Source organism: Pygoscelis adeliae, unplaced genomic scaffold, assembly GCF_000699105.1.
Source record: "Pygoscelis adeliae isolate BGI_AS28 unplaced genomic scaffold, ASM69910v1 Scaffold315, whole genome shotgun sequence".
In the NCBI taxonomy this organism is placed as follows: Eukaryota; Metazoa; Chordata; class Aves; order Sphenisciformes; family Spheniscidae; genus Pygoscelis; species Pygoscelis adeliae.
The window spans coordinates 198,895-216,085 of NW_008824865.1; the positions used below are offsets into that span (position 1 = coordinate 198,895).

Here is a 17,191-nt window from a genome sequence, read left to right on the forward strand (position 1 = left end):
GTTGATTGACTTGAAACAAACCGGGATGAAAACTACTGGACTTCTGAGACCGAGCTGGTCTGCTTCAAAAGACCTTTAAATAGGAGGCAGGTATACTTCTCTGTTCTCTCCCAGGAGAATAATGTCACTGCAAAGTGGGAGGAGCACACCTAGAGCTGCTCCTAACCTCACCATGAAAATGAAATGGACATGGCACATTAAGGGAGAGGAACAATTTAAATGCAAATGAAAATCGCCATCACTGTTAATAAAACTCTGATCTCCTACTGAATCTGTGCACTGGAGAGAGAATACATTCTTATTCAGGGGATGCAGGAAGTAACTGGATGCAAAAGCATTAGTACCCGAAGGACAGCAAAAGACTTTCTTCTTTCTTGAGCAGAGTTAAATGAATTTTCTTGAAATCATAGACAAATTATGAAATATAATAAGGGTCTTAAAAAATTGAGATTCTATATGGGATATTCTGCAGTTCTGGGCCAAAAGAGAGGAAAGGAATTCCACATTTGCCCAAAGAACTGGGCAAATCCCTTACCTCTAGCAGGCTAAGGTACTATGCTAGAGAAGGCAATCTGATATTCAGCTTTCTACGCATCAGGCTGTCAATCTGAAATAAAACACTTACTTAAGAAAATGTACACAATCTATTAGTTCAGAAAGTTTTTCTGTCTTCTTGTCCCAGATTTCCACAAAATGGCTGTTTTTCTTTGCCAAGTAGATGGATTTGTCTATTGCTATTGAAATAATGTTTGCATCACTGTAAGCGTTATGACAGAACCTAGAAGAGAGAAGAACTCCAGTTAGACACACAGAAAATATCTAGTAGAAAAACTGGACTATTATGAGTGGGGTTAGCTTCCCTCTAACTCTTATAGAATCGTTCAGCCTTAAAACCAAACTGGGCTAGGATACAACTGAAAGGGTTTGCTACCATCTTCCTACAGTTTGACATATATTCTCACAGTAACGGAGTTATGCTGATGATATCCCTGGAGGTGCATTAACGCCCAAAACCTATTAATAAATCTTTCTCATCTATCTGCAAATCACATATGCTCACATCACAGCAGGGCAAACTCCACCTTTCTCCTGCCGCTCTTTCAATGTTTGGAGACACTCGATAGTTCTCACAGGGCCCACAAGACCATAAAGGGTCACTCAACACAAAGATGGCTAAGCCTAAAAAGCAGCAGTGAGATTTAGTTCACCTTGCTCTGCTCTTGTTTCACTTCAGCTGACAGCCTTTTTGACTATTTTCCTCTACATATGAATTTGTCTCTCATGCCAGATCTGTGCCTGCACGTATCAAAATATTATTGGCCCTGCAATTTAACAGCATTAGCTTATTTCACTGACTCTTCAATTCATCTTGAAGAACAGCTCAATATCACAGGTCCCTTATAGCAGACACTCAGTAACACTGCTATTTTCCCTAATGTTACTTGTTTTTGACAACTTTATTTTCAAAACCGTGTGCAGTTTTGCCTCCACAAAGCTCAAATTATTCCTGTGACATATTTTGCATCTTACCATTGAACTGCATTTTACTGAAGTTTTAGTTTCTTGCTTTATATTAACACATTATTTTCCAAAGCAAATTAATTTCCCAGAGTAATGATCTCTACTAGCGTAAAATCAAAGACTGCTTTCCCTGCTCAGGAAAAATTCCCCTTAACTCCAAAAACTTCAGTCTCTAATTTCTAAATAATGAGAAGTCAGCAATCATACATTATTTAACTATACAGGGCAAAGATATGCACACATATCATACCGACAAACATGTAAGGACAAATACTATGCTAAGTATGTGTGTATAATTCTAAATAAAGTAAACAGGGCCTGGACAAATGCAATTGGGGGAGAAAAACTGATCAGTTGCATTTATACATTTTCTGAATAGATACTGACTTCATAAATCCTTTATATAGTAAAAATGCATATCCCTTGCTTAAAAGCAGCAATGAATACTTTAAACAGTACTCACTGATCTTGTTTCAATGCACACTGTATTCCATCAGCATTATGGAAGGAAAAGAATGGAAACAAGAGAACTCAAAGAACGAGCTCTAGAACAAGACATTACATCAAAGTACTGCCAGAAATCTTCAATGAAAACAACAGAAGAGCCAAGTAACACAATTTATAAAAAAAACTTACAGTTGACTTGTCTTTGTTTCAATGAGCTTTTGAACAGAGAAATCACTAGTTAAGGCAATGATCTTTGTTCCACACCCTCCCCAGATTATATTTTTTTCAGATAAGTATGAAGATTCGTTTAAGCACATCAGTGGTGTGCTAACATCTCCTATAGTTAGTATCTTCAAAGGTGTAGCACCCTTACACTGCAAGAAAAAATATACTCTCCATTAGAAACAAGGAGTACACAGACACTCATAAACTGTTAAAACAAGGCCACACAGCCTGCTGAATTAATTTACACAGCCAGATTTTCTGCACCATTACGGTATAGTACCAGAATGTTAGAGACTGCAAAGCACTAAAGTCTCATTACAGATGTCCCATAGAAAACAGCCTGTGTGAGCGGAAATGGGACAGAGCTGGGACTGACACTTTCTGTAACCCCTGGCGCAGTTCAAGAACTGGATGGAAAGTCACATCCATATCTTGGAGACATCCCACACTGGACCATATTCTAGTTCTGCAATGCATTGCAAATCCATAACTGCTCTAAATTGCATATGGTCAGGAGCTAACCCTCAGGAACCAGCTGATATAAACAGCTCCCAGCATTTCTTTATCTGGTCTGTGAGCAGAACTCTGACCTACAGAAAATCTAAACGACATTGTCTTTTTGAAGATATCTGTTCTACGAAAATTTAGTGTGAACAAAAAGGAGGAGCTATAACAGCAATAAATAAAGCAGATTAAAACTATTAGAATATTCTTAATAACAACCATTAATGTCACTCTCTAGTCAGTTTGCCAGGCCTTTCAAAGTCCTATAATGAGAAATAATTTCCCCTCTTAACTCTATTGGTTAAAACAGATATTGTAAAACATGTGCAGTTCCTCTAAGACTGCAGTAGAAAATTACTTTTAGTTTTAGAGAAGTAATTAAAAAATAAGCTGCATGAAATAAAGCTACTATTCGTAGTTGCTTTACATATTACTGATAGTATTTTGTAGAACAGACAGCAAAGAACAAGTCTACCTTTACTGCTCTGTCTTCAAAAACTGCCAGTCTGCCATCAGCTGTGCCTACCAAGAAGAAATTCTTCTGTTTGCTGAAATAAAATAAAATAATGAATTCTAGAAATGCCTTAATCAGGTAAGAAAAATTTAAATGAGTAGCCTCTGGTATTTCAAGAGTTTCACTGAACACTAAAAGCAAATTTCCTGTGGTCAGGAATGTAGTATCCAGTTACACAGGGTGCAAAATCAAGTGAAAGTACAGGCAAAATAAGCAGTTGTCTGAACAAAACTGCATGAGTGTACAGATGCCATTTTCTGAACATTTCTGTTTAGTCATACTTTCAAAATGTAACTCAAAATATTTAAAATTCATTTATACCTTTGCTTTGAAAGAGAATTACAGTATAAACAAGTGATGGAATCCGACATTTTCTGCAGACGATGCCTTCTTGTTTCATCTTCTGTGTTAAGTGCCCACAGAGAACCAGACTGGGTTCCTGCTACAATCCAGTTTTCTTTCTCAACAGGAAGGGTCACTAAGGCCAAACTTAAAATTTTACTATCTGCGATATCCTGAGTCAGAAAAAAAAGAAAAACAACCTGGTTATGATTTCAGTAAGGGTAAATGCTAGTGAATTGCTGGTAATAAAAATAAAGTACAATCCTCTTGGACCCTGGACAGACCCATGGCCTAACCTCCCCGTTAAGAAATCTAATTCCCTATTAGCAGAATACATCTCTAACTGTACCATCTATCTTCAATGTGCTGGGAGGGACCCCTCGAACAGTACACAGGAAAATCTCTAAGCTGAATGCTGAAAAAAATATTCTCTCTCTCTAGTCTAATGAAGGTCTCAAAGCCATCAGAGAATTAAGCAAATGGAACTACACTGCAATATATGTTCATTTTAATTGCTAACAAAAAAGTACTGGTCTAATACTTCTTTTTCTCATTTTAGTTTTACAAAAATAAGCCATATAATTTATACCAAAGCTACCAATTCAAATGTATCACGGTCAACAGACGGCTGATGGAAATATAACTTAAACAACTTAGATGATGAGTCACACTCAGTTCTGGCACACATGTTCATCACACCACATCAAGCCTGGGTAAAACCTTTTCCCTTTTCTGATGGCACTGGACTGATATACAAAAAGCAAATGAAAAGAGCTGGAGGGTATCACCCAAAGTGGCACAAGGAGGTGGCATCCATGGGAAGAGAGGAATTGTTAAGAGACTAGCTGGATTGTTAGGGGAGGTAGAGATACGAAGGGTTGATAGCTATTACTCCTTGTTCTAGCCTCCGTGCTAGAACTAGCTTCCATCTGAGGGGAAGAAAGAAACCCAGTAGTGGAAAGACATTATTATGAGAAAGTTCAGGCTGGATGGCAGGAAGAGAGGAAAAAGCAACTGCGTTTCTGCTTCATTTCATGGATACAATGATGACTCACTTATGAGCAATCTTTGTTCTCTCAAAGCTTAGCTTTCCAGAAGTAATATCCTACTGTTAAAATGCAATTAATTCTTCTGAAATACATCTGGGTGCCAAAAAATTAGAATAAATGGCAATTTATTTTTCATTTTTCCCACCTACCTCACAAGTATGTCCATCTGTATTTAGGTTAACAAACGAAAGTTGTGCTTTTTCTGTGTTTCCATTGCCTATCCAGACTCCTGCCTTCTTGCAGCTTTGATTGGCAGCTACCATGCACTCTGCTGTGGACGTGCTGGGTATTGAAACATACCTCATCAAACAGATAAGCTCTGCAGAATTCAGGATCTCATAAACCTACAAAGAAAGCCACAGCATGCACACGATAATAACAATGGCTCGTGCAGTGATAAATAAATAACAAGCAATGGGTAACAATGTTTTATGGAATATGGACATAGTATCTCAGCACATCTGCTCATTGGTATTACCACTATTAATGAGCAGTCGTTGTACACTGAGCACCTTTACGTTGACTCTTATTTTTCTGTTAGAATTTCAGGAAGTCACTGGGATTAAGGCATGTTTGAAAATTTCACCCATTTCAAAGAGCAATGCCATGTGTGATAACAGACAGTAGGTTTCAGATCCACACTGCTGTTCTTCCTCTCACATGCATGAACAGTGCAGGCTAACCGCACTGATACTATATAACAAAGTCCTTTTTGCGTAGCTCTAGTAAAGACCATGAAGTAATCAGAATCCTGTTTCGCTGCAATCACTATACAGCAACACAGAGAAAACCAGCAGGCTAGAATAAATGGTCGGTAGATTTCAATGAACAGTTTCTCCTGGATGGCAAGAGCAGGCAATATTCCATAGCTGTTTCAGTTCCAGAAAAGAAGAACAGAAAAACCCCTATGCCTCTTACTAACTTAAATGTCCCGTTCCTTTTTAGGAAGCACAACAACTTCATGGTATCATCTATCATGATGCAATACAAATAAATACACTAAGTAATACCTGTGAAGATGTTGGTCGTTCCTGAGGGTTTTCCTTCAAACATTTTTTAATTAAATTTTCAACTTCAGGCCAGGGGGCACATCCATATTCTTTGACAGGGTCTAAAATGTAAAATTAGATAACTTCTTAACCGGCCTTTACCATAGTTCAGAAATGAGAGTTCTGAATAACTTTCTTCTTGTTTTAAGAATACATCCAACTTCTTACAGAGCTGCTCTAAGAAATATCATACTCTTAGGTAAAATGTCAGCATGAACAGCTTGGAATTGCTCATCTGCCATTAAATGCTAGAGCATGAAATGCTAGAGCTAGAGTCCTTTTCATTAAAAGCAGTTAAAGCAAATGGATTTTGCTTTAACTTTTTTTTTAATGTCCCTATACCTGGGACTGAATCACAGATATGTGAGAGTTGTGTTTTGATTAATGCTGGCCATTCAAGGGCATGTCACTTCAGCGTGCAGTCTTTGCAATTCCTGTGAACATTTTTCTCCACATTTATTCTTCTGTGTTTGGGCAGGGTATATGGAATACAGATGAACTTCCAATAAAATGTATAGCAATTTAGATAAACAACTCCACATAGTATTTAGGAGATATGGAAGTTTAAATTCCCACTCAGTGCTTTGAATATGTATCTTATGACTATAGGTGCTGACCTCTCTAAGAACAAATCACTCATGAATAACGGTGCCTGTATTGCTTTTCCTTTTAGTTCATCATAATCCACAGCAGATATTCCAGTCCTACATTAGAGAGAGGTAACATTAATGATAAATACCTGCAAATGAACATATCCTGTTCAGCAAATGATAGGCACTGTTTACTTGTAAGCTCAGCCAGCCCCTTTTTTGGTGGAAATAAATAAATGATGAGCATGTGCACAGATGGAACTGTACTATCTCCAGAAACTAATACTTCTGATTATTTCATAGGGCTCCTAATACAGAAAATGGCCAAATGGACAGCTGCACTCAAGAGATACTTAGTCATCAGTTCTTTGGATGGCCTCTTTAGGGAGGGGGTTTAAACTGTCTGAGCTATGAATTGGACTATTCTCCTTAAGGAGTAGAAAATGTATGAACTCTCTGTCTCTCCTAATGGAGAAGCCATGCTAGATTAACTGGTACATTTGCTGCCCTTTCCTAGATGGAGTGACTTTTTAGTCTTAAGGAATGTTTCATGAGTATATCCACCTATTGCAGGGCAATAAATCAGAACGCCATGCATTAAGCTTGTAGTACTATAAACTTCAACAGCTCTTTACACAGAAGTTGCTAAATACCGAGTTACACTGTCCAGCTAACCACATCACATCCAGCTTGATAACCTGTTTAATCTCCCTTTCAGCAGCCAACAACTACATATTGTAATGGAGATGGAATATGAAGAATGTTACATAGCTGGGCAGGGACTTCACACTCTTGACAAGTTAAAAGGGAATTCCTATTTAAAACCTTTAGGGATGGCTGCTCTTTTAAGGTAGTGACACTTTTTTTTAATAAGATTTCAAGGGATTTTGTAAAGATTTTAAGATATGCAGCTTCTCAAGAATGGATTTTTTAATGTAACGTATCACAATCAAAGAACAGAAGTGGAATTGTGTTGATCTTAGTGCATGAAATGCATTATCACAGTAATATGTAAGGGTCAAGTCCAGACATGGTATTAGAAGGTACCTTCAGCAACATCGATTTTAGCTAGGTCTGGATAAAGTCCCGAGCATACAAAACCTCTATTTCTTTATAAAGTGAACCAGCTAGATCCCTTGAAATTGCAATGAAATTATAACCAACGTGACGTTGAATAGATGCCTATTTCTTACTATTTCAAGACTGTGTGAAGTTAGGAGAAGCTTCTAAAAATTGCTATTATTTAGTCTCCTCCTCTGATCACTGTCAGATATAACAGAAAATATAAGAGGTGTTATTTTTGGAGGAGGAAGGACAAATGGTCTGCTTTCATGTTAAAACTTTAACACAGCATACCTGGTAACTTTCCTTGTATTGCTAATTCATCAAATTCATTTGGAAACTTCAAGCCTTCCATTATTCTACCTCCTCCTGTTAAAATGTCATAAAGCAGCAAGCCAAATGAATAAACATCAGCTTGCTGATTGTAAATAACATTTCCTCTGGCAACCTCCGGTGCTCGAAATCCTGCAAATAAATCATTCATTAATAGTTATGATTCATACCAAGCTGAAGCCATCTTTATCCTTTTAAGAGCAAACACTTACTAATGAAAATGTCACAGGAAGTAAACCAAAAATGGCACACTATTTCTGGGCTGGCAATAGTTTGCATGTGGCAGACCTCCAAAAATATCAGCAATCAGTATAAAGGGAGGGGACAGTACATCAGTTACAGAGCTCCTATACCATTACACATAAAATAATTCATTTAGCAATGAATACTGAAAATGAAGGGCAAGTCTGCAGTCTTTACTGAAGGTCTAACATTTAATACTTGAAGTCACACCCTCATGCACAATTTCCAAGACCTAAAGACACTTTTCAAAGTTGTTGAATTGTTCAGTGCTTTAAAATCGATGCTAATATGTTCTCTCTAAGGTCAGGGAACAGTGCAGGTATTTACTGCCTTTAAAAAAAATTAAGACCTACCTATGTATAACTTAAAGTTAGAACAACAAATAATTTTAGCAGTATAATTTCAATATCACAATAACCATACTAAAAGAAGACAGCAAAAAATCATAATGAATGCATGTAATTTAATTTGTTCTCTTTTTAAACCTTTAGCGTACTCCTTGATTCTTCTAAAAGGAGTTAAAACACGAATACCAAGAAAGGCCAAGAGGTATAAATCTGGCATCACGACTTGTAATATGATTAGGACTACATTTCATGATGTTCATTAGAGTATAGAATTGAGTTACTTCTTACAGACTAAATAAAAAACATATTAGCTATTTTTTGACATAATGCACTTTAAAACAAAGCATTTTTCCATACCTGGTGTGCCTTCGGAGGTTTTTATTCCCATTCGGCAACAATACTGGGCAATGCCATAGTCAGCTATTTTTGCAATAACGGCTGAATTGGGATATAGGGTAAAGAGCAACACATTGTGAGGCTTTAAATCACGGTAGATGATCATTGCTGAATGCAGATACCTATTAATCAAAAAAGTATTTATTGAAAGCATTCATAATTCAGGGATGCATCTATGCACACACACTGAATACATTATTCCCACAACAGTAAATTGTGCTTTCAAATGTTAAATATTGTGTTAAAAAATGACAAACATCACCAGCGTGACACCACCTTACTGGATATTGACTTTAGAATTGTTCTGAAATACTATTTACTGGCACATACACATTGCAGCATTTTAGTACCAAGTCTTATCTGAAGTGTCACTGGCAGTGACATATATATCTACTTTCTCTACTTGTTAGCAGAAAAAAACAGGTAAGAAAAGTTTGTGTTATACCTCCGCTATTCAATCATAAAAATACAGGCATTTGTCTGACCCAGGGAATATTCTGATTGAGATATAAGAAAATACAAGCTTTTCATTTGCAGTATATCCTACTTGCAGCTGTATCCTGTTTTTAAAGCAACGTAGGAGTCACATTTACCTTAAGCCATCAGCTACATGTAGAGCGATCCTGTGCTGAAGTGTTCTAGTTAAACTTGCATTGTCTTGTTGAAGCAAACGATCGAGAGATCCTTTAAGGGCTAATTCCATCACCAGCATCCGGGGACGGATTCCAGCAGCCAGGAGAGACACTAAACTGGGGTGATGGAGGTGACAAAGCACTGCAAGCTCCTGTAAATTGTAAAATCAGATGAAATACTGCAAATAGCATAACCTCTATAGCTCTGAAGTAAACTCAGAAATGTTTTGGAGTGAAGTCTTGCACTTCACTTAAGCTTTTTAAGCTCTTCACTAGGGTTGGTATTCCAAGAGCAGCACTACAGAAAAAAAGCCAGTATTTCTCACCTGTCTTAGGAGCCTGAGGGAAGTATGTTTATTGAAAATCTTTACGGCAACCTCTTCTCCACCATAGGATGCACGGTACACAGATCCAAACCCTCCATCACCTTTCCAAAGATAAAATTGAAAAGAATATTAAAAACAAAGGGATATCAACCATTTCTCAAAAAAAAAAATAGCTGAAAGGGTCCAATTTTAAGACGTGTGGATCATCTACTGTGTTAAGCTTCGTGATCAGTAATCTAAACATATAGAAAACAGTGTCCTAGCATACAAGTTAATGGAAAATTCAAAACTCAATAACCTGAAATTCAGAATACCTTAAAAAATAAATTTCCACAGAAAAGAAATCTCTAAAATGTTTTCCATATGTTGCAGAACTGACTTCAATAGATTTGTTTACATAACCTCTGTAAAAAAACCCTACAAAGTAATGCTTACCCAAGAGAAATTCAGGAGCTTCGTCAAATTCCAGGTCATCATTGTTCAACATAATATTTCTAGGCAAATCAGCCAATATCAGATCAGGAGCAATCTGAGCTATTGGAATGGTATGTCTTGGTTGATCTGGATTTACCAAAAGGTCACCTAAGAAAAAGAAATGAGACAATAAAAAAAAAGGGTAGTCATCATTCAAAAGGCACTGGAAGGTACATGGATCTCTGTGAGTGCATATGATCAATGTACCTAAATTTAAATTCATATGTGTGTATATATATATATATACACGCACACACACACAAAAATACACATATATATGGAACGGAACACTAATTAAGTTTGCCATTCAGCTTAATGTATTTTACATGTTTAAGTATTTTCAAGTATTGTGATAGCAACTATTGCTACATAACACCACGAAACTAACCAAGAGATTATTTTTCTGTCTATAAAAAGAAATAATTCTGTTAGTATGTAGAATGCCATCATGCCTTTTAAATTAGTGTTGTACGTGGTCCAACCAAAATATCTAGTATCAGTTTTAGTATGTGCTAGATTCAATTCCATGAATGAAGTTGCATTATTGGTATCATGACAAAATGATTCTTTTCATTATTGCCATTTATACACGACTACACAGAGTAGCTGCAATCTGTCCCATATTCTATACTTATACAGACAGCAGTTAGATTAAAAAAACAAGTTGCTTTTGACTTACACCGTAATTATTTCTTACAGAAATGAAACATTTTTAAATAACATGAAGTACCCAAATGTTATAAAGGGGATGTTGTATAATATTTATCTACATACAGGCATACCTCTATATACCTCAAATGGCATAAATATATACCTTCTTCAGCTTTTTTAAGTAAGTCATCAAGTAGTATTTTTTGGTGTTCTTCACCATCCTGAAAGCTGTACAAAGCCCATTTCTTCAACAGGGTTTCCCCTTCACCACATACATCTATATCCAGCAAACCTGGAAACCATTCTTCCATAAGAGAATCTATGTGATCCACAACTTGCCCCAAAAGGATGCACCCTTTAAGAAACCAAAAGAGGGAAATTACAACCTCAGTCTGCCGTACTTGTAATTACAAAGCTAAACTCTACATTCCAAAGGCAAAAGCACAACAAACCAAAATGCCAAGCTGCAATCAAACTGGAGCAAAAATCAGGCTCAGGAATAATTAACCTTTTCTGCAAGAAGGTGCCGTAATTTTCAAAAAACTGTCTGGGTTGTTGTCAAATACTGCTGATTCCACTAGACAATAAGCTTCAGGAGACCAATTCAAGTAGATGCCTTGTCTCCAATACATTCTATTAGGACGAAGAGCTCGCTCTAGAAAATACAAAATTAGATTAAAAACCTGATCTCCAATATGAATTTCATATTTTAAAATATTCGGAATAATTCATGGTACTTTAAATATTTAATTATGATTGTTGGTTGATGCCTACCCAAATAACAAACAAAATAAAGGCTACCATTTTGCTGACAGAATAGCCCCACAAAAGCTGAATATATGTCAACTGGTGTTCAGTTCTATAGGGCGTATCCACAAACTAAATATTTAATCAGATGGTTAAGTCATGTAGCAGGTGATGCATGTAGGGATTACAGAAATGCTTAGGGACATTCAGGTTCAAACACAGAGTATCTTAGGCAACATGTGGAAGAAAGTCAGTGATTTACATTTTTCCTCTATCACACACTCGTGAAACAGCAAGATGCAACTGGAATTCTATGCTGAGGAGGAAACTGAACGCCAAGAGAGCAGGCAGTTATAAATCATATTTGTAGAGCATTAGCAATGCCTATTTTTCATACTTCACTTGTCACTACTATTCATAAATCACACATTAAAAAAACAAAGATGAATGAAATTGCAAAGTTCAGCAGATTGATCTCATGTCAAAGCATGGAATTATTGGAAAAAAATTAAAGACCCCCCTGCCATTCTGATAAAAGCGAAGTTTTTAGACTTTCATAAAGGGAGAATCAATGAACCTGAAGAAAAGCAGTTTGTTTTTCTGTGTGGAAGACATATCCTTTCCTGTATTCTTTGTAGAAGCAAATGGCAATATGCATAAAGGTAAGGATTTCCTCCATCTCTAGCATGCAAAGGAGAGAAGTAGGCTGCTTACAACCTTCACTTTCTTTTGCACACCACTGTAAAGATCAGGCACTATCTGTTCCTGGATACTTCTAAGTTACACAAATGACTACTGTTCTTTTTCCCACATTTGTGAAGTGGCCAAAAATTAGCTAAAGCAAAACAATGTTGGGGATTAGAGCTTTAACATGCAGGTGTTGGCATTCAAAGCAAACAGGCTCACTGTTGCTTTTGAAGATAAAGATTTGTACCTCTTCCTGACAGCATGTAAGGCGATATTTCAAGCAACCTGTTGATCAGCCTGGACCAAAATCCCATAGGAAAGTACGGCATCTCATAAAGCCTAACGATAATTTCTGAATTTTCACAGTGGGGAAGCTCTATAACAGGTCTGTGATCAGACAAACTGAAAGAATAAAAATATTAGACAGTATTTAATGATGTACTTTAGCCAGACTGACTGATGACATACATTATTTATTATGTAAAATGTATTATTTATTAATGAATGAACGATTCAAACGATCAGGGAGCAGACAGACAGTGTGTTTGCTTATTCTGCTTGCTTGTGCTAAAGTGAAGTAATTTAATTCTGCTGTAATTTAAACCCAACAGAACCCCACTAACAATCACCAGATATCAAATGTAAATGTGAGAAAAACCTGAGATGCATATAAGGCAGGTAAGACATTCAGGTAAAGTCTTCCTATCCCAGGACTTTGAAGAACGTAGAAACTCTAATCAGTGCAACCATACAACACTCTCTGTTAAGCAAAATAAGTGTTAGTAAACACATTAGGGAAATCTGTAACTGAGGCAGAGAAACTGCGTTACCTGCTTCAGATAAAGCAAGACGACTGCATTCAAGTTCATAACACTTTTTTGTCACCACATTTAATAACTAGACTGTTTGGAGGAGATACTGCCTCTGAGTAACTTGACTGTGGTTCTCACTGCAAGCAAATAGGCTATAGAAATTCATGGTTATCTTTTTATTGCAATAAAGATCTGTAATGGTGGCACACTGCGATGTAAAGCTAAGTTATAATCTTCCTGCTGTAGTCTCAGAGCATGGTAACTGTAAAAGAAACATTATCCTCATAAAGCATTTTATCATTTATAGATTCCATTTACCCACCACGTTAATATGATGTAAGCTTTATCTGCTACAAGATCAGCTTAACATGTCTGTGAAAGCATTTACTAAAACGTAGTGTAATAAGTATATATAATGCTTTCATATATCAAATTGCTTTGATGATCAGTTAAACTAGTTAGCCTGATGGGAGGTTTTTATTTTGATCTATCTCTATGGCTCTCATTTGTGGGCTTAACTCTTTGCTTACCTGCTTGGGATTAGTAGTTGATCCTCTCCTAATGGCAAAGCAATCTGAAACTTTTCCAGAAGCTTAAAGTATTGTGACATGTAGATCTTAGGAAACTTGCTCTTCTTTAAAAGGAATTTTTCCACATCTGAACGCTTTACAATTCCCTTAGGATATTTAGAAAAGCCTTCCACTTTCACTGTCAGAATCTTTCAAAAAAAGTAAAACAATTTCAGGTGTATAGTCATCATTAGATTGCATTTTTGTGACAAACTTTGTTCCCTGAAATATTTGGTAGCCTATTATTTAGGGGGAAAAAATGGACTCTATTTCACAGTGAAACCAAACATTTCCATAATGCTAGCCAGCAAGAAGACAGCAGTGAAAAAATTTCAACCTGTCCAAGCCACTAGTGTGCTACCTTTCTGCTTTCACTGTTCCATATTATACGGAAATTTATTCTACAAGTTAATTTGTGAAAGTGTGAAAGGAGCCTATGTACAGTCATTTTTCATATCAGCACTTCACACAAGCATATTGGTACTGACAACATGATCTTATAGGTCTTTTCTCACTCCTAATCCCACCAGCTTTAAAGGCTCAAACTTACATTTTTGCCATCCCATTTCCTGCACTGAAGGAAAGGTAAAGTTTCAGAGGTTAGGAAATCTGAATATATATATAAAACATTTTGAGAGCGTTTCTAGATCAATGTATCGATGATGGTTTCACTTAAGCAGTCAGTCTGCTAATCTCCCGTCCCAACATGGGAATCCATATCACTCACTTTCCTCTGCCATCAGTACCAAGCATACAATGACTCTTCTTCCCTCATTCTTACTACTTTAATCCAAAGTTCCAGCTTGCACCTCAATCTATCACAACATATTGAAGGATTACTTTGCATCCCTGGAGTTTTTCTATTCTACATGTATTTTTGTGTCCGGTGTAGTTTAAATGATATTGGACATTACAGCATAAGAACATAGAACCACTGAGACAGACAGTTGTCTAGAAAGCAAAGGAAACAGAAAGAGCCAGGTAAACCAGTGTGGGCCTTGAGAAAATTCTAGATCATGACACAGTAAAGAAATGGTGAAGAAGAATCACTGATAAGATACAGTGGTTTGAGTCAGGGGAAAAATTTCCATGAATATAGATACAAAAAGTAATCGGAGTCTAACCTGTGCCATGATTTTACATAGCCACTTAGGATCTACAAAATACAGATCTCTTAGCTGTAGTGCTGGGTCTTGAAAATGAAGGAGTACACCTGCGCAAAGAATATTGTAATTAGCAATGCATTTCTCAAGCTCCATATTAAGCAAAACAAACTGGGCTGTTTTTCTTACATGACTTGACATAAGCAATTTGAATAATAAATACAACTATTGCATTTATGTCAATATCTCAGGAGAGTCGAATGCAATCATGGTTTGTTCAGCTTCACCTTTATTTTCAGATGTTTTGTTACATTTGTAATCTGACTTGTTTTGCCAAGCAGCTATGCTCTGTGTGGTTTATTATTTAATCTTATGAAGTCTGTACGTCACTGAAATAAGCTGTTACATGTATTCACCTGACCGCTATTCTACTCAAGCTATTATAGCAATTGCATCTTTCTTCAGAAACTGTGCTGTCTAACCAGCAGGTATGAAGACTTCAAGGAGGGGTAAGATATATAAATTGTTACAGTAGTGATCCTTTATAACATGGAATTCCTCTATGACATAACAACCTGGATTATCAAACTAATGTTACCCAAGCTTAAGCATTTCAGCTCAACACTTTGTGACAACCGTGTGTGAGATTTAAAAATGCGTACAGGTCGGTCTGCTGCAGATTTGCAACAAAGTGCTTACAAACATACGTTGAAGATAGTATTTCACCTGATTCATTCAGAAAGTGAATCGCATGAGGGAGTTCATTTTCATCCAGTTGTAACTGGCTTTCTTGTACCAGTTCCAGTAAGCGTTTCTGATCAATCACAGGAAATTCAATTGGGACATATTTACGTTCCAGCAAAATTCTCTTCTCCAGCTCCAGGTAGCTGTCAGGAATTAGCTGACCAACCACTGGCTGATCTCTGATCTGTATAATTAGGAATAATAATCTTAAATGTATTAATTTATTCATTTGATATGCAGACAATAAAACTAAGATGTAAGGTGGGTACGTCCACTCCATAGCAGCAGCAAGAAGGAACAAGAACACTCATTTATTGACTAACATGGCTTCTGAAAGGTAGATGTAACTCATTCTTCTTTCAGAATTATAATATGAATTTCTATAAATGAATACTCAAAGAAAATATTTCCATATTACACATACATAAAAAATAAAAAATGTCTTCTGAGAAGTTCAAAGAGCAGCTTTGATTTGAAGTAAAAGGTAAATATTCACTGTATAAACAGATGATATCATACATCTCAGGTTAACACAAGACAATAGGCAAATGAATAAAAAAAATGATACCGCTTGTAATCTGTAATATCTCTAGATATGTCTTTAGATAAACTGGGGGGAAAAGGGTAGTAGCTCAATTAAAAGTCTCCACTGCTGGTAGTTAGTGGACAAGAGGAGAGGAAGAAATAAATTTGGCCAGGTTACTGACACTTACGGGAAACAGAGTCAGGTGCTTTGCCGCTGTTTCCTGAGCCTGAGTTCCTTCCCGGAGACATCCTTTGACCTTTGGCATTAGCTACCACCCGACCAGGTTTTCCATTCTCCATGGGTGCTGAGCTAGTAATTTTTTTTGAGGAAATGGAAAACAATTTTCCCAACATTTCTAAATTGGCTTCTTAGTTTGTAATCTTCCTCTCAAAGAAGTTAGACACCATATTTGACACATTTTTATGTGTCAAAAATGTAATTAGTACTTTGTGAAAATGGAATTAGTACCTTGTGTAATTTCAAAGACTCAGAGCACTTGATGACAATGTTGAATACTTAACTCACTTTGTCTAACTTCTAAGCAGGTACTTTGTAACACTCCTTTAACAAAGTGTCTACATTATTTATGGAAACTATCTCCTTTCCTTCAGGCTACCTTACATTTGTGTAGAAGTTTAAACATCAGTTTAAGTCATAGTCACAAGAGACGTGGATGTTACAGGAACAATTTTTAGGTACCTAAGAGTGAAATGTTTTCAAAAAGCAGAACTTCTCCTGAGTGTTGAAGAAGTATGGTGAGATATAGGGCTACATATACCTTTACAAACACCAGCTCTATTCATGCTCACTGCATGTATGAGAAGTGGAATTAATCCTTTCTACCTGAACAGGCCACCTCACTGCCACTTAGCACTCGTTAGCTACTCCTTGAACTGTGGAATGAAGTTAGACAGATTATGGATGTGGCTAAGCTGGTAGTTTCTGAGAAAGAAAAAAGAGGTGTGCACGCTCTTTCTCTGCTTTGTAACATCATCAGTGTGAGGCTGGTCATAAACAGAGCATTTGCTCTATAAAATCTTCCGAGCAGTAATTCAGAAGAAATTTGGGCTCTGCTATGATTTATGAAGTTCTGCCACTGACTTCGGTAGCGCAGGACATCACCTTTTCTCTTTAACATGTTATGACACTATACATGATTGATACTGTATAAATAAAAAAAAATATGTATATTCTTTTTGCTACAGATTGGATCCTGTCTTCCTATAAGCTCCATGCTTGGGCTAGTCCCTTCATATTTGTCATTCACACTTAGACAGAGCTTCATACTGTGGCTAAGG

The 17,191-nt window shown here is 36.7% G+C and overlaps 1 protein-coding gene across 1 annotated transcript in view; it reads right to left on the reverse strand.

The window, feature by feature from the left end:
* LRRK2 (leucine-rich repeat kinase 2) overlaps positions 1–17,191 on the reverse strand; it is a 147,318-nt gene that overhangs the window by 6,214 nt on the left and 123,913 nt on the right. The window contains exons 33-49 of the mRNA XM_009324388.1: positions 15,350–15,551; positions 14,645–14,733; positions 13,482–13,669; positions 12,387–12,541; positions 11,214–11,360; positions 10,869–11,060; positions 10,016–10,162; positions 9,581–9,681; positions 9,216–9,406; positions 8,584–8,744; positions 7,598–7,768; positions 5,613–5,713; positions 4,752–4,946; positions 3,533–3,726; positions 3,173–3,245; positions 2,158–2,342; positions 626–778 (exon numbers count right to left, since the gene is read on the reverse strand). Coding sequence (XP_009322663.1) covers positions 626–778; positions 2,158–2,342; positions 3,173–3,245; positions 3,533–3,726; positions 4,752–4,946; positions 5,613–5,713; positions 7,598–7,768; positions 8,584–8,744; positions 9,216–9,406; positions 9,581–9,681; positions 10,016–10,162; positions 10,869–11,060; positions 11,214–11,360; positions 12,387–12,541; positions 13,482–13,669; positions 14,645–14,733; positions 15,350–15,551 — 2,645 coding nt within the window. The remainder of the gene's footprint in view (positions 1–625; positions 779–2,157; positions 2,343–3,172; positions 3,246–3,532; positions 3,727–4,751; positions 4,947–5,612; positions 5,714–7,597; positions 7,769–8,583; positions 8,745–9,215; positions 9,407–9,580; positions 9,682–10,015; positions 10,163–10,868; positions 11,061–11,213; positions 11,361–12,386; positions 12,542–13,481; positions 13,670–14,644; positions 14,734–15,349; positions 15,552–17,191) is intronic.